Here is a 21860-nt window from a genome sequence, read left to right as displayed (position 1 = left end):
AGAGATCTTTACATTGTAAAGAGTCATGCTGCAGTGCTTGAATATTAACCAACAGTCGAATGTGGACGAAGCTCTATGATTTCCTTCCATCTCATGTTTTTAAATATGCCTGCATCCTAAGACAACCTATTCTAAAGTGAATATTTTGCCTTCTGCCTACTTTCAAATTTTTTTTTTTTTTAACAGAAAAGATTCCGGCCGAAGCACAACCTGAATTGGGAACCTGGGGAGATGGGAAAGGTGAAGATGAATTATCCCCAGAAGAAATACAAATGGTAATGCTATTCTCTGCCTAATCATGTATTTTTAACTAGTTTTAGTAAGAATATTTCATTGAGTAGGAGGTCATCCTAAATGCCCTTGCCCTAATTTTTATACTGAGTTTTAAAAATTATAAATAAATATTTTAGATCAATTTTCCACTTGATTTCCAGATTCTTAGTATGCTTTTCTTATGTTTAAAATTTGTAGTAGCTTAAAGAAGAAATTGCCTTGGAATAATTTTATTAATATTAGATGTCTTTTCCGTGGCAGTAAAATAGTCTTCTATTCTAAATGGGTCTTTTATAATCGCTGCTATGGTGCTTTTTAATTGTTTGAATTACTGGTGCATGGTAATGTGAGGAAAGCATAAGTAATGGCTGAAGAATGAAAGAGTAACACCTTAACTGCGAATATCACTTCCTTTTATTTACCTGTCCCCTAGTTGCCAATTGTAGTTTATTATCTCTGGGTGAGTTTCAAAAGAAAAGGGACAGATTTGGCCAGAGCCCCTACCTGTTCGTTTACAGCCGGGTCTATGCACAGCTGTCTGGACATCGGTGTGACAGAGCCACATGGAGTACGTGTACCTGGGGTTGGGAACAGATGTGTCCTAGAGCTGCCCTGGTGGGATGCTGGCCTTGCCCAAAGAGCTGAGAAGCTGGTTCCCACATAGTCCCCCTCCAGTGGCTGTGCCTGGCAAATGACATCTTAATTTGCAGCTGTTTACGGTGGACAGAGCTTTTTAGTACTGGTTTTATCTGTGATAGTCTCAGTAATCACACTAAGAGGTGTTGGGACATTACTGTCTTCTTGTAACTTTGGCAAAAAGCAGTCGGCTCTCTTGTCCAAGGGCCCCTCATTAGTAAGTGGTTGAGTGGTTGAGCCACTTACTTGAGTGGCCGCAAGTAAGTGAGCCACCTACTTGGTTGAGTCAGCGGTCTCCTGATGTCTCCTGAAGAAGATAAGAGGTAGAGATTCGAGCCATGGCTGTCGAGTGAGAGAGGCACCCATCTCCTCCCAGACCTCACACAGAGGCATTTGTGTCACCAAGCTCTTCACTCTTGTCTTCCTGTCCTACAGGCTCAGATGTTATGTCCTCAGAGAGTCCTTCCCCAACCACCTGGCCTGAAGTGGCCCCAGCCACTATGTCTGTGTGCCCACATCCTGCCCTCATCCCTCCACTAGAATACAAGTGCCCCGAGAGTGGAAATCTGTCTGCCTTCACTGCTGTGTTCCCAGAGCCTAGAGCAGGGGTGGGAACTGTTTGTTGAATGGATGAGTGACTTTGATGAATATAATATAAAAACTGTAGGTTGTTTTAAATGGTAAAGCAGGATCATCAGTAAGAACTACTAGAATATTCTATCTAAGTTATTATTATTATTTATATTTATGAACACCTTCTATGCACCAGGCCTTGTTTGTTTAATCTCGTAACAGTCTAGTGAAGTAGGAGTTATCTCTCTTGTATAGTTGACGAAAATGTGGCACAAACTTCCAAAGCCCGTGCAAGGTCACAGAGCCGAGCACCTGAGCCATGCTCCGTGCCCGAGCCCTGGCTCCAAACCCTGAGCTTGCTTCCCGCGTCACAGCTCATGTGAGTGCCCGCTGGGATCTGGTGGTCTAGGTGGGTGTAGCCTGCATAGGAGCACTGGCAGACTGACCTGGGCGGCCTGACAGAGGCCTCACCAGCCCCAGCAAGGGGGCCAGGTCTGCTCTCTTGAGCGTTGGCTGCCGAGAGCATAAAGCTGGCTCGGAATCCTCTTGCTCTCGAGGCTTCCTGTTGCTTCCCCATGCCTGACTGTGGGATTGAAACACGGGCGGCCCCTCACGGTGGGCTAATGACTGAGGGAGTTGACCCAAGATGGTGCCAGGCATACAGAAGGCACTCATAACTGAGTTCCCTCAGCCTTTCCCCTTCAGAGTGGCAGGTGTGCACAGAGGCAGGGCAGCCCTGGGCTGCACAGGGTCGGGGGGGCCTGGGCAGTGCTCACGTGTGTGGGGAAGAGCTGTGGTGCGTGTGCTGCCCTCACGGCAGGATCAAAGGGCCAAGCGGGGTGGCAGCTGCCGCTCCATGGAGTCTTCATACATATTTTATACTCAGGACTGTTTCACAAACATTCATTCACCCAGGTGAGCAGTTTCCCCTTTAAGATCATCACCTTAGAAGCGTGACACTGATTCCAGTGATGACACCATTAGCCATGACTTTCCTGGGACTTGCTATGGGACTTGCCTCCCTCAGAGGCTGTGGGACTTTCTTTAGAACAAGAAGCAGAGCTATCTGTGCCCCTGATAGATAAAAATAATTCTGAGCTAAGGAAGTAACTCAAACACCTTAAAGTGGCCTGTCAGGCCCCTGCCTTCCTTCCACACCTCTGACTTGGAGTACATGCTCAGTGCCCCCCAGACCAGCAGGCACGTGACCCGGAGGCCTCGCAGTGTAGACTGCGGCAGTGTAGACTCCAGGCAGTAGCTGTGGCTGCCCAGTCAAGTAGAGAGAGGCTGAAGACGATGGCCAGGGAGTGGAAGTGAGAGCGGAGATGAGAGAGCTGCTGCGGGAAGTGGACTGGACCTGGTGATCCACTGGAGGGCAGCAGGGCGTGTGAAGAGAGTGAGGCAGGAGAAAGAGCCTGGAGCTTTGTGACCTGGGGAAGCAGGATGCCGGCAGTCAGGAAATGAGGACCTGGTCACGGACAGGAGGTGTCTGGTGGGCGCTGGGATCCCGGGCTTGGGGCTTGGGCTGGAGACGTGACTGTGGGATACACCTGAGGGCTGGTGTTTGAAACAGTGCATACAGGGGAGAGAAAGGCACAGCACATCACCCCAGGACACAACGCTGGAGGGAATGCCCAGGTGGACAATTTGATCACGCTCCCTGATAGCCAAATGATGGCCAGAGTTTCTTAAAAGCTCATAGTTTTCCTTCAGCTTACACAAAATAACTTTATTATTGAAAATGGTGTCACGTTCCCCCGTATCATGTAACATGACCACCTATCTTTGCTAGAGATAAAAATATGTATAGTACTATCCCTTCATTAAGAGAGAATACATTTGTATTTAGGCAGAACTTAGCTTCCATTTAGGGCTTTTTAAAAAATACAGTGCACCGCTTCATAAAGGAAGTAGCTAGAAGAATGGCAGTCAGTCGTTTGCCAGAGGACTTGCCTTCCCCGCAGGCAGTGGTGAGCAGCAGCAGCTTGTTAACCTGCACAGACGGGTGCTTGGAAGCTGCAGGAGGCACGGGGGCTGGACCCGTGGAAGGCTGGCAGCAAGGATATCTGTGACCAGCTGATGCTTGGCCCCAGTGAGAGATGGCCCCAGTTAAGGGCTTTGGGACTTGACAGAGTTGGTTTTTAACCCTCTTTATGTCATTTACTGCCTGTGTGATTTGGGGGCAAGAAAATAAGCCTCACTGAACTTCAGCTTGGTAAGTTGACAGGATTGTCAGGAATACAGTCATGTATGTATGAGTGCCCAGGGAAGTGCAGGGCACGTAGCAGCTGCTCAGAGAATGTTCCCTCACAAACAGTGAGAGATCGTTGCTGGCCCCATGTGGTTCTGGGTTCCCTGCGCATGTTCCGAGTGTGATGTATGTAGCTGTTGCGTATGAGAAACACATGTTCATATCATAAGGCTCGTCTTTCCATAATGATGGTTGGTGCACCATGCTTTGTCCAAGCAGTGTCCAAATGAATGAAACATTGTCCAGAAACATGCCAGGGATCATTCCCAATAATGCTAGTTATTTCGGCGTCATGATATCAGTGACCTAAGCAATCAGAACCAGCAGGACCTCCCTAATTTTTATCGCGTAATTGCAAGAGGATGGGGCAGAAGGCTGTACTGTTCAGTACTTTTATGACAAGCTGTTTAATGTTCAGTTCACTTCTTTCTTAACTGGGGCTCATAGCTAAGTACCATGTCTTACAGTCTGACTGACCCGAACCTTATTTAAAAGGCTCAACCCTGAAAATGAAGAGAAAGAAATGCCATACTATTGGTTTGAAATTGGAAAGTGTTACAGCAAATTGTGGTCATAAGTCATAATCACTGTTCCTCGGGGTAAAATAATGAATTAAGCCCTATAATAGCAGTTTCATTCATTATTTCACCCATAGGAGCTGCTGTTACTCATTCCAGAATGGCTGCGGAGCATTGTATGACTCGCACGATACGTTTCCATGCATCACTCATGATGCAGGGATGTTAATGCCTTTGAGTTAATATAAGCAGATGTTTTGTGGTCAGGCTGAGCGGAACCAAATTGTTTTCTGATGCTACCCAGAGAAAATGCCTCCTTTCTAAGCCCACATTCATTTTACTTGCCTCCAGTGAAACCACTGCACTCAGTGATGTATTTCTTGGAATAATTTTTAAAGACATGAATGTGACTTCTGTTCTTCAGATCACATGAAAGGTGTCCCTAGCCCCTGTCCCCGGAGGTGGGCCCTTGGAAGCACCAGGGGGCTGGCTGGCAGGGCTTGTGGTCTGTGGCCAAGCTTGGCTTACACATTGAGAACAGGAGAATTGTTGATGGAATTTGAGCGCCACACAGGTGAATGCTGGGGCACAGACCCTGGGGAGGTTCACAGGGGCACAGGTGGGGGTCACGGTGAGGGTCCCAGAGCCACAAGTGTGAAGGTGTTTGGCACAGATAAAGCACAGCTAGAAGAGCCCAGAGTGGGCCTGGGCGGTGGTCTCCTGAGCCAAGGGGCAGACTGCCTTCTAGGCCAAGCCCCCTGTGGGTTCACAGTGTTGCTTCAGTGAACTGCTCGTAGGTCTTTGCAATGCACATCCTTCTCCTGGTCTCATCTGACGCTCAAAGGCCTTGGTAGGAATGATTTTCTTTTTAAAACTACAGTAAAGAGGATTAGATTAAAAAAGGATTTCTGTGACAATGTATTCACAATGTGGATCTGTATCCTTTAAACCAGATTATCAGCCCTTTTGGGGGGCCCTACTTGAAAGTCTGACTTACTTCCGAATGGAATAAAGCAGTTAAATGATACTGCCTGACGTGCATGTAACCGTCTCAGCCCGGTACCGTATGAGCGCTTGAGCATTTATTAATTTATGCTGCCCCATGTGGTAGGGACTGTTGCTGGGCCCCCAAGTCCTAGACTCTTAACCATGATGCCCACCACTGCTGTTGGGGGTCTGCGCTGAGGGAAAGCGCTGTGTGTTGCTGTGAGACCTAAGCAGTGTAGAGTGCAGTGGCGCAGAAGGACAGGCTGGCTGCCGCCATGCTCCTCCTCCATCATCCGGACCTCTCATCTCCCTTTCCTGGGACTCATGGAGATGGAGGACATGGCAGGTGTGTCGTCGCAGGGCCTGTAGGTCCCCCTGCCCTTGGTGCTGATCGTGGAGCCGAGGCTGCATTCAGCACCTTGGGAAGCCCCTGCCCGTGCGGGCTGCCAGTGAGCCCCAGGGAGCTCTGTGTGCCTGTGCTTCTCAGGCCTGAGAGGGTAGGAGACCAGTAGTGGCCCTCTAGAATTTGAAACCAGGGAGGGGGAAGGGGCCATCAAAGCATTTAATGACTCATTTTGCATATCCAGGATCTGCTCCTGAAGAGATTAAACAACAGTAGTTAACGTCTATGGAGGTGAAGTTGGTAAGCAGCTTCCACGGATTAGCACGTATCTTCCTCCTAAGGACCCTACTGAGTACTACAATTATCCCCAGTTTAGTGATGGAGGCAGAGACACAGAGAGGTTAAGTTACCTGCCCAAGGGCATACAGCTTAGAAGATAAAGGAGCTGTCCCTCCCCACCCTCAGGATCAGGCAGGAAAGGATAAGAATAACCAACTACATCTGTTCACAAAGAGAAACTGACAGGCCACACAGAAGGCCAGTGACTGGGGCAGGGTCACCCAGGAAGTTCCCGTGAGGCCACGGGAACTGGGCTATCAAAGCCCCTGGCATATCCCCTACCTCCCCCCGCAGGCTGGCATTTGGTGGCTCCCTGCCTTACTCAGAGGATGAGAGGTGAGGTGTACAGGTTTGCTGCCCAGACAGTCTCGGAAACCTCCCTGCAGCCTGTGCGAGTGAATGCGGTCAGCATCCTGGCCGCCGCCTAACCTACCAGAGCATGGCCAGATCTCGTTAAATGGCTCCCTGTGGGAAACAGGTTTTGTTGGGTTTTTAAATGCGGTTTCATTGTTACTCCCAACCCCTGAATGGAGGCTGCTCTCCATGGATGTGGTCTGGCAAACCTCTCTCCTCAGCCCTTACCACTGCTTGATCCCTTGAGGCATTTGTTTCTCTCACTTCCTCCAGGAATGGGGAGTTTCTCAGGTGGCATCAAGAACCCATGGGTTGGAAGGAAGTCAGAGCCAGAATCTGATCCCACTCCTGACCCTGCTAACAGGAGCCCTTCAGAAGTAGCAATTACCAACCAAAAGAAAAAAAGTAACAATTACCAAGAGGCTTAAAAGAAAGCCAGGTGCCCTTAAATTGGGGAGGAAACAAACAGAAAGCTTTGTTCCCAAGGACCATTTCCAGTAATACACCACCTCAAACCCCTAGTTAATTTTGTTTAGGAACGGTTTAAAAGCATGAAAGGGCTGTAGATTTGAAAGGGTAGGTCTGAGAAAATTAGTCAAATTAGCACCCACATGCTGAAGTAATTGTATTTTTTCATATATATCAGACTCTTAAGTAACTGTTGACAGTTAACAGAGCTGATTCTTTCAGACTCAAAAGTGACGCTTTTATTCCCTTAAATAGCTTTTTTGACACATAATTAGAAGGGCCGTGGCAGTGCCCTGGCAGCGGCCAGCAAGGCAGCCTGCCAGTTGCCCCGGCCCTGCAGGAGGCTCCCCACCGCTCCGGCCTCCTGGAGCCTCGCCAACCCCGGCCTCTGAGGTGGCCTGGGGTGGAGTAGAGGCCTCTGTGCTTTGATGAGCGGCTGGTGCTGGGAACCCACGCCCTGTCGTGTTTCGGGCCCTTGTGCTGGGCTCGAGGTCCAGAGGAGAAAGACCACCCCACCCAGGAGGGGAGCCAGACCCCAAACAAGCGTGGGAGTGCAGTGATGGAGGCGAGAGCAGAGAAGCTTTAAAGAGAGGGGGATGGTGGAACATGATGAAACCTGCCCTGCTGCGTCTGATGACTAAGAAGGTGCCTATGCTGGGTTTCTAGGGACCAGCTGGAGTTCCCCAGCCAGAGGATGAATCCACCTTAGGCTGAGGGCTAGCCTGTGCAGAGATGAGGCAGGGGATGGCAGGAGATGCCCTTGGAGAGGCCTGGGGCGTAGCCAGCTCGTGCACCTGGCGTCAGACCTGATCTGCAGGGTGCAGGGGCAGGGCCGGCATGTGACTGACGGGATGGAGGGCAGACTGAAGACTATGAGAGATGAGGGCAGAACTTAGATAGCAGGGAAGGAACGAATACGGCAAGTGTGCCAAGTAAAACTGGCAGAGTAGGAAGGGAGGTTGCCAGCCGAGAGCCTCGCAGAGGGGCTGGAGGGAGAGGAAAAGGACTTGACGTTGAGGAGGCCCCGCTAGAGGAAGCCTCCCTGAGTGACGGGGTGCGGGAGTGAGCAAGGCGGAGGTAAGGGGTGCGGAGGGGCCGGCGGCTGTAACAAGGTTGCTGCGCGGGCAGGTGCGGAGGTGAGAGCACAGCCCCCCTCCCTGGTGGACCAAGCCCCTGTGTGTGGACAGCGGCCTTTTCCAATGTGTGTGGGTCCAATACGTTTCCCACCTGAGCGGCTCATAGTCGTGCAGACAGTTTGAGAAACACACAACTCGGTACAAGGCAGAAAATGGCTAATATTCTAAGGGATTTTGAGAAGATACCAGGCCACAGTTAGAAAAATGAGAAATAACCTTGAGCTCCAAGGCCCAGGACAGTATCATGGAGAAGGTGGCACGTGAGCTGGAAACACGTGGGACCCGTCGGGGAGGAGACGGAGGAGTGGACGCGTGAGGCCTGAGTCATCATCGTGGACGACAAGCTCCTCCTGGTCCCACGCCATGGCGGCGCTTCAGATGCGCGCCGTCCTCGCGTTTGACCAGTATCGAGCTGGCAGGATGGCTGGGAGAGCAGCTGTCCACCCTGCAGAGTTAGCTCAGCTCTGATGAACTCCCCGGGTGCTGGGGTGGTATACTTACCCAGACTAAGCCCCAAAGCCTGGTGCCATCCCAAGCACCGGGAATGCAGCTTCTCCAGCTCCCGGGCCTGTGTCCCTGTTGTGGTGACTGGCCAAGGCCAGGCTCTGCGATCAGACTGAGTCCCAGCGCGGTCCTGCCACTACCCTGATTCAGCACGGCCGCACAGCCTCACCGCTCCATTTAAAGAGGATGATATCAGTAGGTCGTGAGGGCCCAGAGGGAGAGCAGGGCAGCCAGCCTAACGGGGCTGACCCACAGGCCTCCGCGCTCCCAATCAGAGTCGGCTTGCATGCTTGCGGTTCAGATGAGTGAGATGGAAAGTCCAGCCACAGGCAGCCCCGCTGCACTGCGGGGTTTCATTTTCTTCCTACGGCCTGGCTATCCTCACAGGAACACTCAGGGTCTTCCAGCAATGCTGCCACGATCCATGCTGGAAAGAGGGGCTCCACAGTGATTCTTAGAGGGCGGATCAAAGGTTTCTGCACAGGCACGCCTTGCTCGACACTTGCCTTTGGCTGTGGTGCTCTGAGACTCTAGTCAGTTTGTCCTCATCCTTAACGTGTTTGTTTCCTTACAGTTCGAACAAGAAAATCAGCGCCTGATTGGTGAAATGAACAGCCTGTTTGACGAAGTGAGGTATGTGTGTGGTTCCTTTGTGAGCCGATGGCCTAGTTTACAACTTTCCCCAAAACTAGGAACTTTATTTACTCTGGTGCCCAGGCATCCACATGTGGCCCTTGGGCCAAATGTAGCGCCCCTCCCGCCATTTAGGGGGTCAAGGAAACTGCCTGAATTCACTGACTCCCCTCGACTTGTGGGCCTCTGAGATAACCCCACGGGCTGCTACGAGGCGCCCAGGTGCTGCTGCCCCATCCAGGAGGATCGGCTCATGATGGCAGATGACACCAAACCTAATGACCACTGCCACATGGGGGCTAGTTACACTTAATTACTCTAAGATGAAAGGGAGACCTCGTGAGGGACGGCTCACAGAGGGAAGCCCTGCAGATGGCTCCACTGGGGTCCGGCTGCTCCCTCACCAGAGCGATCAGCCACGCAGAAGGCCCATGGCCGTGGCCCACACAGGTATGGTTACCAGCCCTCAGGTGAAGGCACTCAGGCCTCTTGCCCTGGGAATGCCGGGAGCATTCTGAAAGGATGCGCCGAAACTCTTGTTGCACCGTGGTCACTTCCCAAAAGAAGATGCATCCTGACGTTACGCTTGCGCAGCCCTGGAGACTGAGTGCAGGTGTTTCCCTCTGATCGCTGCCCCCGGCTCTTCCCCGTCTCTGCCTTCACAGGCGGGTCTCCCAGTCCTTCCTCAGAGATGGCGCTCTCCCCACCCTCACCCCTCCTTACTCTTCTCCCAAGTCTCCTCTCCTTCCCTCACCTGGTCTAGGGGGACTCGAGGCCTGAGCGACACAACTAGGGATCATCTCCCCATCGAACATTTCCGCTTCCTCCTGGGCTGGAGCTCAGCCGCTGCCTGTGCTAAAGCAGCTGTCAGCTCAGCCTCTAGACGTGCCCCTCCCGGCCCGCCCCAGGGCCACCCTTGCCGCCCATGAAACGGGGAGAAGTCCGCACACTTAGTTGCTGATCCCAGCATGCGATGTTTTCTGCCAGAATCAGGTTTCCTTTCAAAGTTGGGTTGAGCGGTGAATGCACTCTTCCCCCTAACCTGCTGAGAGGTAACAAAGTTGGGTGACAACACATTCTGACGTTTTCTTTTGAATCCCCCCCATGTGTCACTGTGTTGCTAGGACAGGGCTCGGCATTAAAGGAGACTTGACTTTGTGTGACTGGGCGCAGCTGCGTGCCCCTGGCCCGGGCACTGGCTCAGGAGGCTGGGCCCCGGAGCCAGCTTATCCAGGGGGGCGGGGTGGGTTTCCAAACAGTCCAGTATGCCCCAGTAAGCTGAGGGATGTTAAAGGGGAACCAGTAAGGAGAGTGAATCTTCCTCTGCCCGTGTTCTCCTTCCCTGAGCCTGATGCGGCGTCCCCTCCCTCTCTCGTGCCTTCACTTAGAAGAGACGACTTCTTTAGAAATGTGTGACACTGCTGTTAAGGTCGCCAAGTACTAATAGTTAATGTGTAATCTGTTTTTTTTATGAAGGCAAATCGAAGGGAAAGTGGTTGAAATTTCCAGACTCCAAGAGATATTCACAGAGAAGGTTTTACAACAAGTAAGAAAAAATATAGTGGTTTTAAGATTTAGCTTAAAATGGGGATATACTAAGAACTCGGGACATTTCTTCTGAGGTCGTTGGGCCTCTGCAGCTGTGTGCCCGGAGCCTCCCCTTCCCCGGGAGCAGCCTCTGCAGTCCGGGGCAGCTCCCCACACGCCCCAGCCCTGTGCAGCGGAGCACGTGGGGGAGGGAGGCGGCTAGGTTTTGGTTCTGGATGTCCTCTGGGAAGCTGGGGAGCCTCTCTGAACTACAGTTTTTTCATCTGTAAAATAGAGTGGCCCTTGCATGGTTGTCGTAAGGCTCCGAGAATAACCCATGGAAAGCACCCAGCATGGTGCGTGAGTAGTAGCTTTTCAGTCAGCGGTGTTACAAGCTCAGACTTGGCCCTCTCAAATGCCGCGTCCCCGCCACCTCAGGTGTCCCGTCCTCACAGGAAATGTGACTGTCCTCATACATGGATTTTCATGTCATTTCTACCTGCCTACAGTTCTGAAATTCTTCCAGCAGCCACTAACTGGCAAAATTTTCAGACACCTGATAAATTCTCCCCGTTGTTTTTAGTATCCACAGACTGGAAGAGTTTGAAAGACAAAATTATTTTTCTTCACTGTGTTATTAGACTGGGCTGCTTGGCTTAAGATACTCCACTCACAAGATGCCCCCTAAACCACACAGCCAGTCAAATCATTGCATGTTGGGTACACAAGGTGGTTCACAGGAGGTGCCCTTTTCACTAGCGTGTTGCAGGAACCATTCTAATATGTATCTGCTAAGCCTTCACTTGGAAGCCTGATGGCCATCAGTTCAGCCTCCGGACACAGAAAACAGCTCAGTCAGACATCTCCCCCTCAGAGCACCCACTTGTCCTTAGAGGCAGCTCGGCGTGGCGGGAGGAGCTCAGAGCCCAGGTGGAGTCAGACAGACGGCCCCCACCCGGTTCCCCGTCATGCATCACGTGACGTTAGCCCTTTCCCCCTCAGCAAAGCGGGGCTGAGGTCACCTGCGTCACTCTCAGGGGTGGCGGATGGGATCCGGGCCCCCTCAGGCTCTCAGTCCTGGAACCAGGAGCCGTTGTTTGTGGGCACGGCTGTGGCAGACCTGGGTAATGCACTGTTCACTAGCGCGGCCAGAGCCACGGGCCAGGGGCCTTCACTACAGCAGGGCTGCTTACATGCAGCAAAGTACTCTGAGGTCCTGGGGCCCAAGTGCACTAAAAGCCCTTACTTTGCACGACCATTTCTTCTGCTCCTACACTCAGCCCAGCCACTGAGGAGCACTGATTGCCCTTCACATTTGATTCTCAGTTGGGGGCTGGTTCTCGGTTAGGAAGCAGCAGTCCCGGGGTTCTGGACACGTGCCCCAGGAGGTGGCAGAGAGCCACTCAGGGCCCCACCCTGTGTCACCCCCAGGGCTCTGGGCCTCGACCTGGGAGGGATTTGCAGAGCACAGGCTGAGCCCTGCCTGGCTCCCTCGGGGTTTCTAAGACCTGAGAAGAGCTGAGTCTGTCTGGGCTTCCTCATCTATGTTACAAGGCGCTTCTTACCCACCCTCTCATGGGAACAGTGGCCGTGGTCAGCCAGCTCCCACTTGGAGATTCTCTAAAAAAAACCGAGATTTTGGAGCAAAGCAGTCCTTGGCCCTCAAGTCCTTAGACTATGTGGCATTCACTGCTGGGAATCGGATGGCTGAAGGTCGATTTCCTCTCTGCGGTACTGTATCAGTCAGGTTTCCCTAAAACCCACACTCGTCTATATTCCCTCCCCACCGCCTAGAGGGAGAGATAGGCCTGCTCCTTAGACCTCAGTGTGGTTCGCAGCCGGTGCAGGGGTGCAATGGTGGCTGATTAGCCACCCACTCCTGTGTAAGCCCAGGATCCCATGTTTAAGCTTTCCCAGTATTTGGAGTAAAATTTTTGCAAACATCCTGCATACCATTTTGATTTTTAAGTTTTAGCTTTTTTTTTTTTTTTTAAGAGAGAGAAAATGGTGATATACAAAGTGCCATTTTGAAGCTAGCACGTATGTTTTAGAGCCACATGTGCTTTGAAGCCCCTGGCATGTGGTGGCCACTCGGCGATTGAACTCTTCCTGTCCAGTGAGTGGAGGAAGGCGGCCAGCCGGGGTGGAGGGAGCACAGGCACCGGGTCCAGTCCCAGTCCTGCAGCTTGGGTGCTGTGTGACTTCGGGTTTCTCTATGCTTTAATTGTTTCCCTCTTGTAAATGAGAGTGTTGCCTACCTGTCGGGTGCTATGAGGACCCATGGGTTCATGGTGTGTAAAGCCCCAGCACTTAGTAAGTGGCAGCTAGTTACTATCGTGACATACACTCGGCGAAGGAGGTGGCAGTTGTATTTATCTGCTGTTCTCTTCCCCGACAGGAAGCTGAGATTGACAGTATTCACCAATTAGTAGTAGGAGCAACTGAGAATATCAAGGAGGGCAATGAAGACATCAGAGAGGTGGGTACTCTTGGGGCACCGTGTCTGATTTGGAGGGGCGCCGAGTCCAGGCAGTAGTGTCCACCCGGTCAGGGCCACGTGCACAGGGCTGGTCTCAGGACTGCGCTGGATGGGCCCGTTCCACCCTGCCAAGCCCAGGACCCCACTCACTGCCCTGCAGAGGAGCCAGCTGGGGTGCAGGGGTCCCTCCCTAAGTCCGGGCTGGGCCCCACAGGAGAGGCTTGTGGGACCCCTCCAAGGACCCAGAGCCCTGGTCGCTGTTTACAGGGCCACCACAGTAGACTCTGTTGAGTGGACTTTATTTTCTGAGTGCAGTCCTCAGGTTTGGGTTGACGTGGGACCGATCTTGGACCACCACTGCCATCGCACTACTAGGAAACACACGTCAGGGTAGTGGACACACGCTCTCATCCTGTCTGTGTGGGTTTAACCCTGGGGTGGACATGAGCCATTTTTCCTGGGAGAATTGTGCATGATCTCCACGTGATGACTAACCAGAGAGGGAGATGCAGCCCATTTGTCTAACAGACTTGAAACCCACTTTTTGGTTTTGCTTAATGATTAAGGCGTCTGTGCAAGGTAAGCATAGGGTTGAGCAGTCCACACAGTCAGAGCCCCGCAGGGAGAGCACGTGCAGACACACGAGGCACTTGAGAGCCTTTCCAGCCTAACCCCCCGTGCCCCGCCCCCCAGGCCATCAAGAACAACGCTGGCTTCCGCGTGTGGGTGCTCTTCTTCCTGGTGATGTGCTCCTTCTCCCTGCTCTTCCTCGACTGGTACGACAGCTAGGCGGCCACACCCGGCAGACGGCGCGCTGGGCGCGCTGTCGTGGTCCCTGGCGTTGGAGCCGTCGGTGGGGAGGGGGCACGGAGATATGTACTCACAAAAGGGACACCCGACTTGTGGTTTTAAGCCCATGTAGTAGCTGAAAAAGAAAACAACACAACTAAACGTGGTCTGCGTCACAATCCTGCGGCCAGAGGGAAGGAACCGGGAGGGTGATTATTCCTGCACCTGCTGGGGCCGCCCCAGGGAGCGGGGCACGTGGGCCTCCTGCTCCACAGACGTCTCAGGCTTGGAGGAGGCGCCGGCCTTTCTCTCCGGGTGGCAGCAGGAAGAGCAATGGCCAGTAGCTTCTCACAGCACATGATGGATTGTTTCCTGTGGCTTCTTGTCTGCCTCAGCCAACTGATACACAGACTCATCGTGCGGTAGAAAAGATAGCACCTTCGCCCTGTGAGTCTAGTGAATACAACTACAGCCATTTAATGTATTGTTGGTGGGTCCAAGGTTAGAAAGTCAGTGCGTGCCCACCTGCCTCCTGTCCGGGAAGAAGTGTGGGGACGGGGCCTGGCTCCCCTCAGAACTGCTGCCCCCAACACTCTCCTGATGGGTGGGCAGGGGGTGGGGAAGGCCCAACTTGCGGCCACTGGGGCCCACGGAGCTTCGTCCAGAGGAGGACTTGGGCCTCTCCACCCACCAGAGCCCCAGGAATCAGGAACGCCTGCTTGTACTCAGGCACAAGGCATCTGCGGCCACATCTGTGCAGAAAGCGCCCGGTGCGCATGGGCCCCCAGGGTGTGGGTTCGAGGGCTCTGCACAGACAGTCCGGGGAGCACCACGGGGATCCTGTGTTCTTTATTTGCACAGAGTGAAAATGTCAAAAGTTACATGTGAATGAGCTTACAGTCAATAAAATACATGTCTCCTAGAAAATACAAATAGGGTTGCCTTGACACTGCATTGACATGGGCTGGAATCTGCTGATTGATAGATGCTATCTATCTCCACAGAAGTTCTGGCACGTAGTTATTGCTCTTACGCGTCGGCACAGCTTCACAACATCCATGACTCTACGCCCACCCACGGCCCCGAGGTCATGGTCGTTGTTTCCAAACACCCTTGGTAATAAAATATACTGTATGTTTTGGAAGCACATTTCAGGAAACAGTAATTAATGGAGTTGGCCATGACCACCATGCTTGTTCGCAACAGATCTTGCACTATTTGTCATTTATTATTTTTGATCTAAAAAAACAGTGAAACTTTTGACATGTCCACCAGAAACAACACATTTAAATAACATGGAAGAAAATGTCCATGAACGTCTCTTTTTCTATTTAATCATCTTACACACTTAGTTTATCTAACTGGCAATTTTGTAAACATATACTTTAATGTCAAGATTCAGGTTGAAACATAACTGTCTTACAAAGATTGTGAATGAAAATGTCATAACTGGACTTGCAAGTGCGACGCCAGCCCCCCTCCCAGCCTTTCCTGCCTGTTTCTTACATCAAAGGAGTTACATCTGTCCCACAAAATAAAAATTAAAGTAGCCTTGGCTTACCAGCAGTTACACTTTCACTTTTCTCACCCAGCTAATTGTTTTAAAACTAAGTAGCTAATACAGCTGTCGGTGCAAACTTATTCATAATAGATGTGAACAAAAGGGCCGGTAGGTTTCATTCCTACTCAGCCCATCACGGAGCAGACAGACTAGCTACAGGGAGACGGGTTCTGCAGCCTGTGGCCCAGGGTCCCCTCTTCCCAGAGTCCCCACCTCACATGCTCTGACCCGGTCCACATGCACTGAGGGAAACACGGCTCCCCTGCCCAGCGGGCGCCCTCTGTACCGGGAGGCAGCCTTCTGCCTGCAGCAGTGACCCCTGCCCGAGCCGACCTGCCGCAGCGCCTGCACACTCAGGAGTGAGCACGGGGCAGGCGAGGGCACAACTGCGACCTGATGGCATCTTTCCTTCCTTCCCTCTGACGCTCACTATGGTGCATCTTGACCACTGGCACTATTGCCATTGGCGGGAGGGGGGAAGAAACGTGCAGTACAGCTTGCTCTTAGCAAAGCAAGGGATCACTCTAGATACGGCTGTGGTGTAAGGTTTGCAAACGGCAAGGTGGTTAAAAAAAAAAAAAATCAATCCCACAAAATGCATCATTTATCTGAAGTCTGAACCCCTTGCATATCCAGTGTAAATTTATTTTTTGACAGCATCCAATAAATCCCAGTCAAGTTGCTAAATTAAGATTCTTTACCATGGAAAGTGGTGTCGGAGCTCTTTTAGCAATGCTGATATGCACTTGATTTTATGCCCGCGGGTGGTCTGCAGCAAGCTGTATTTGCAGAGCAGCATTAGCAAACAGAAGCAGTTGCACCATACATGAGTAACCTCTAAATTATCAGTAATTACATCTAATGAAATGTCCCTCAAAGTCGCTTTGTTACCTTCAAGTGACACTGTAAGGAACCTGCCCATCTCGCTAAGCGGATTTCTCAGCAGCCTCAGTCTCCTGCTCTGAGAGCTTCTCTTCTGACAGAACTGACATCCACGGCGACACCGAGCGGGTGATGCTCTGCTTGGCCAGGTTGTAGTGGTTGATGACGGTGTAAAATTTCTCCCGGGCGTTGGAGTCTTGCTCCGCATAGTAGCTCTCCAAGCCTTCTGGGATGCACTGGGTGTTCTGAAAGACAAGCCGCCCCCTGAGATGCATGCACCGATGCAGGAGGGAGGCCCGTGAGTCTCCAGGTGGCACCCAACCCGTGGTCACTGAGCACCTCCCCGGGCTTGGAGGAAACTCAGAGATGAGCTGACTGCCTGACACTGATTGCGTGGTAACGGGATGGACGTCTGTACAAGGCCGTGGCGACGGGACTTACACAGCGGGCCTCCTGCTTCTTTAAAGATCTTACACTCGTGGCCATTGATTTTAAATCTCCTAGAAGACAATGGAACTTTTGACATGTCCACCAGAAGCAACATATTCAAACAGTGAAGGAAGGGAGTCAGAAGGGCTCCTGGGAGCAGGGGTTGGGGGCACTTGACCCAAAGGAGCCGGTCCTCGGGGCAGGAGGACAGGGACACAGGCTGAAGAGAGGCCCGTGGCCAGAGCAGAGGGTGCAGAGCCGCAGGACACAAACGCTGGGGAGAAGGCAAGGGTCGGGGGGTCAGGACACACCACCTACAAGGGTCTGGTAGGGAGCTGTGTGACCTGGAGATCCAGAGAGCCCAGGAAGCCACGAGGACCCCATGAGGGCACGTGAGGGTGGGGGGCTCTCGGGGGGCAGCTGTCCGCTAAGGGAGAGGCACTTCCCTACAGCTCGTGGAACCCGGGGGTGGGGAGGTCAGTCCCTAGCTCTCGTCCGCTCACCGGGGGTCTAGGGCCCCCAAAAAGTCAGGCTACCTTCCCTTGTCCATCCAGCAGCCGGGCTAAGCCGCCGCCCACCCCGCTTCCACGTCGCTCGCCAGGCCCTGAGGAAGGGGTCGCGGGCTGCATTCTGCCTCCCCCCGCCCTTCTCCCAGTGGCAGGCGGGCGCGTGGGGCCCAGCTCACGACACGCTTCTCAGCCCTCCCGGCAGCCAGTAGAAGCCATGGGGCTAACTTCTGGCCAACGGGGTGTGCGGGGCTGTGACAGGAGCAGGTTCTGGGGGGCTCCTGCCCTCCACCGCTCCCTTCTCAGCGGCTTTGATTGCCTGGACTAACCTGCCTGGAGAGGGACAACACCCTGGGGGCCGGCAGTGCAACACGACAGAATCGGGGCTCTAGGGGGACCTCAGGGAGCCCCACTGCCTGCCAGCTGCGGCTTTAATGAGAGAGAGAGAGAGAGAGAGAAACCTTCCATCTGGCGGAAGGCACGTTACCTGTGTCTCTAAGCAACCAAAGCATTACAGGAACGCCAAGGTCTGTCACACACTGAAGGGAGACTGCAGTAACAATGGTCCTGGGCCTTGGCTACCTTCACAGTCACCAGGGAGACTTTTAAACCCCCCTGATTCCCAGCACCGCCCGCAGGGTCCGGCTGGCACCCCCGAGCAGCATCTCAGCCAAGGCCACCTCGCTGGCAATAGCGCAGCCAGGATTCTACCAACTCCTGGGGCCCAGCAGGACACCCCACTGCTCGATGCACTCCTCTGCCAATCTGGGCTGAGCAGTCTCCCAGTGTGGAGACCGTGACAGAGTCTCTGATGGTCACCAGGATGGCCGGTGGCGGCTACTGCCCTGTGGACGTGGGCGCCAGCCTGGGATGCACGGGGGGACCTCCTCTGGGAGCCCTGTCCCTGCCCGACCCGGGTTTCTTCAGCCTCCAGAAGCTAAAGGCAGGTTAGCTCCGTCTCCGTTAAGGGGCTGCTCCCTGGAGTCTCTGCAGACCCAAGGCCCGTCTCCACATCCCAGCCCTGCCACCACACCGGTTCCTTCTGACAGGTGGCCAAGTGCCTTCCGGGCACAATGTCTCCCTGTGAGCTGAGATCTGTTAGTCCCATTTCAGTCACAGCAAGTGAGACCCAGAGAGGGAAGGGACCACAGGGCAGTGTGGGAACCGAGCTCCAACCCGGGTCTCTGCTCAGTGCACTCCAGACGTCGCCCCCCCACCCGCAAAGCTGCCGATGGTGACTGCTCAGCTCAAAGGCAGAACAGTGAGAAACAAGGCAGCGCGGTCCCCCCGGGGCGCCGGAGCAGGACTGTACGCCCTGGCAGCTTCAAGTCCCGGTCCCGCCTGGGCTCTCAGCATCCTCAGAGGTGGGTGTGGCAGAGCTCCGTCCGCAGGGCTCAGGGGGCTGGGCTGGAGCGGGGAGGTGCTGCCCGGGAGGAGCTGCTGAGGCCAGGACCAGGGGAACCCGGTGAACGCCACAGCCTTCGTCAAGCCCTCTTCGGGCACCAGGCGGGCAACGTCACCCAGTGGACCCGGAGGCCTCCCCACTGTGCCTCCCCACCTGGTATCAGGAGCAGCCACACAGGGCCGAACACATGATTTGTGGACGAGAGAAGGGACCACGTCTCAGTCTTAGAAAAGCTCCCATTTGAGCCACCGCAGAGGCTGGGCCGAGTATGACCCAGGGCCTCCTGTTCCACCTGTAAGTGAGCGAGCTCCCTCTCCGTCCGGATGCTGCTTACAGGGGTCACCAGCCCTGTGTCTGCGAAAAGGAGTGTCAGCCTGAGGTTAACAGGCTCTCCTACAGGTGGGCTGCCCATCGGGTGCAGAGTCACTCATGCCAGTTCTGGGCCAGGCCCTGGGGATACCACAGGCCCTGCAGCCCCGTGCCCACCCTGTGGCCTCCAATCAGGATCCAGCTCTGCTGCTCACACTAGGAAGGGGCAGGTGTGGCCACTCGGCAGAGGGAGGGCAGCGCTACCTGGCGTGGTTACTGGCGGATGTGATGGCGCCATGCCTGGTCCAGCCCTGGCCCACCTGGCTGCTATTTCATCACTCATGGGTCTGGGAGGATGGCAGGTGGTGAAGGAAGGGATGTGGTTTGCGGGCAGTGGGCTTTAGACAGCTCTGGGATTTGCCAGAGGTTTATAAATAACTTGAATTTGACAGCAGATCCATCCATCCGCCTCTGTTCCCTGAGCCAGGGCTTCTCAGAGATGCATGGCTCACTGCCGCTGGTTTAGTGAAGATGGAAGGGAAAATAATAAACGCGTGCTTTCCCCACAGCCCTGATACCACCCTGCCCCACGGAGAACTGGTCTCCTTATCAGGTCACTGACCCTGAAATACAGACTAGAAACACCTGCCAGCTAGCTACTTCCAGGAGAGAAGTGACAAAGGGACGCAGTGTGTTTACGGCCCGGCGCCGCTGTACACAGCGTTTCTGTGGGCTGAGGCCGGCAGGAGCAGGAGGTCACGTTACAGGCCGAGGTCACGTTCTGCCTGAGCCTCAGTCCCCTCGACTAAAGAAAGGAGCTGATGAGGACTGCCCGGGCTGCTGTGAGGACTGCAGCCAGCGCAGCACAGCGGACAGCAAGGATTAAAAGCCCACAGGGGCCCGCTGAGGTCATGCATGCCCTTCTGTCATCGGCGTCCTGAGCCCGGCCACGCCTGGGCACTGGGGAGCCGGGCTACTCTGCAGGGGCAAACCGTCTGTTCAGCCCAGGGCCGGCCCTGCAGGTGAACTGGCCCCTGTCCAGCAGGCCGGCGGCCACCCTCCTCCCCCACCTGCAGTGCCACCTCCCCTTCACTCTGTCCTTGCCACCAGCACAGGGTCTGGCAAGACATTCTGAGGCCACCAACACCTGCTGGGCAGTTAGTGACTCTGCTCCAGGCTAGGGCAGGCCTCCAGATGGGATGGGGCATCCCTGCCCTCCAGGCACCAGGACAGACGGTCCCGCTGCCACCCACACAGTGAGGCTGTAAGACAGGGGTGCTGGGGAGGCACTGTCGGGGGGGGGGGTGCTGGCGGCAGGCAAGACCCTGGGGGAAGACGGCTTCCAGGGGGTGTCCGGGAGCCACACAGGAGTAGGATGGGGTGGGAGCTCCGGGGAAGCTGCGACCTGCCCCCTTTGGCTGGAGAGACCCCAGCATAAACACGTCAGCTGTGGGTGAGCTCAGGGAGGTCACAGAGCTTCTAACGTGAAACGATAACTGGACGGGTGAGGGAACCCAGGAAAGTGTCCCAACAGCCCTGGCCCACGGTCCAGGAGGCCTAGCTATTAAACCTCACATGCAAGCTCCCCGAAAGCAAGTCAGTCTACGAGGAGCACCCAACTGTAAACACCTTGCAGGCTCTGGGGCAGTTTTCTCCCATCGTGTTTAAGACCTTTCTGTAACACTCATCCAGGGCCTTCATGGTTTAAAAAAAAAAGCAGAAACCTAGGATCCTCCCCAGCCCACATCTGCCTTTTTAAATCTCCTCGTGACACTCCTCAGCTTGGGGCCCCCTGCAAAAGGCTGGCCCGCGCCCCTCTACGCATCCCAGAAGCTCGGGCGCCTGTGCCCATCAGCCCTTCCCTCGGGGGCCGGGGTCAGCAGGCCCGGCCCAGTCTGTCCTCAGCACAAGGCCAGCCCACGGCAGGTGCACACCAGCACCCCCCCGCTCATTCGGGTCCCAGCCTGGACGAGCACCGTGCTCCCCCAGGAAGGGGTGGCCACAGGCACGCGGTCACCCACGTATTCCTTCTTGCCTAACTCTTGGCAGCATCCACGTCATCTGGACATCGGTCTGCTGGCTTGCTGCTAGAACATGAGCTCCGAGGGCAGGCCCCTGACAAACCCTGTGCCCCGTGGCACGCCCAGCACCCCACCACGCACACAGGAGGTGGCAGTTAATAAACAGATGCCGAATAAAGAAGGACGTGCAGGGTGTGACTTTGGGTACGACGTCTCTGTACTCAACTTCCTGTTGGTATAAGGGGGTCTAATGGCATCTACCCCACAGGGTTTCTGGGAGCATCAGAGATCCTAGTTAAAAGCTCCTTGTAAACTGTCGGGTGGTGGCATGTGATACACACGTACGAACACGCAGAAAGGAGGGAGGAAGGGGACACACACACACTCACACCTTCCCTTCTCCAGCCTTAGCCCGAGGGCCGTGGGATACAGGGCAGCAGCTCCCCAGCCCTCCCAGTGACCTTCTCCAGGAAGGACACCACCCATTAGACACCAGTGGAAAATGCCAAGTCCCCAGAGGCAGAACAGTCTCTCAGGGGCTCTAAATTCCCAAGGCTGGCTGTGCACCGGAACCACCTGCAGAGCCTTTTCAACATGCACACACCTGCCGTCCAAAGCTGCTGTGAGTCCGAGGACTGGGCCTCATCTCCCTGGCTCCCCCTGGACCAGGTTATCTAGCAGAACCTGGCCTTGCAGGACAGGGAGTTTGGGCCCACTCCTGCCTCCGTCTCAGGCACAGAGAGAACGAGCCCGGAAGGAAGCCCTGCATCTTCCTGGTCAGGCTGTGGCCGCAAGTATGGCTGCCGTCTGCCTGGACGAGGACTCCAGTCCCCAGGGAAGTGGTCCTCCGCGCACCCGGCTTCCCTCAGGGCGCGGCTCCTGTGTCACCTTGGCTCCTCCTCCTTGACCTCAGGTCCTCCCCTCCCGCCCCACCCCC

The 21860-nt window shown here is 54.3% G+C and overlaps 2 protein-coding genes across 4 annotated transcripts in view; one reads left to right on the top strand and one right to left on the bottom strand.

The window, feature by feature from the left end:
* Positions 1-13972, top strand: part of STX18 (syntaxin 18) — a 122036-nt gene extending 108064 nt beyond the window's left edge. For all 3 annotated transcript variants that reach the window (XM_024741819.1, XM_024741818.1, XM_024741820.1), the window contains exons 7-11: positions 187-275; positions 8957-9015; positions 10492-10561; positions 12941-13021; positions 13715-13972. In XM_024741819.1, coding sequence (XP_024597587.1) covers positions 187-275; positions 8957-9015; positions 10492-10561; positions 12941-13021; positions 13715-13810 — 395 coding nt within the window. In that variant the 3' untranslated portion in view covers positions 13811-13972. The remainder of the gene's footprint in view (positions 1-186; positions 276-8956; positions 9016-10491; positions 10562-12940; positions 13022-13714) is intronic.
* Positions 13973-16024: 2052 nt separating this feature from the next.
* The window catches only part of NSG1 (neuronal vesicle trafficking associated 1), a 28897-nt gene continuing 23061 nt past the window's right edge, over positions 16025-21860 (bottom strand). Inside the window, exon 5 of the mRNA XM_024741821.1 lies at positions 16025-16498. Within this exon, the coding sequence (XP_024597589.1) occupies positions 16298-16498 (201 nt within the window). The 3' untranslated portion in view covers positions 16025-16297. The remainder of the gene's footprint in view (positions 16499-21860) is intronic.

Source organism: Neophocaena asiaeorientalis, unplaced genomic scaffold (assembly GCF_003031525.2).
Source record: "Neophocaena asiaeorientalis asiaeorientalis breed wild unplaced genomic scaffold, Neophocaena_asiaeorientalis_V1.1 scaffold218, whole genome shotgun sequence".
Lineage (NCBI taxonomy): Eukaryota > Metazoa > Chordata > Mammalia > Artiodactyla > Phocoenidae > Neophocaena > Neophocaena asiaeorientalis.
The sequence above is the reverse complement of the archived record's forward strand: the minus strand, read 5'-3'. Positions and strand labels throughout refer to the sequence as shown.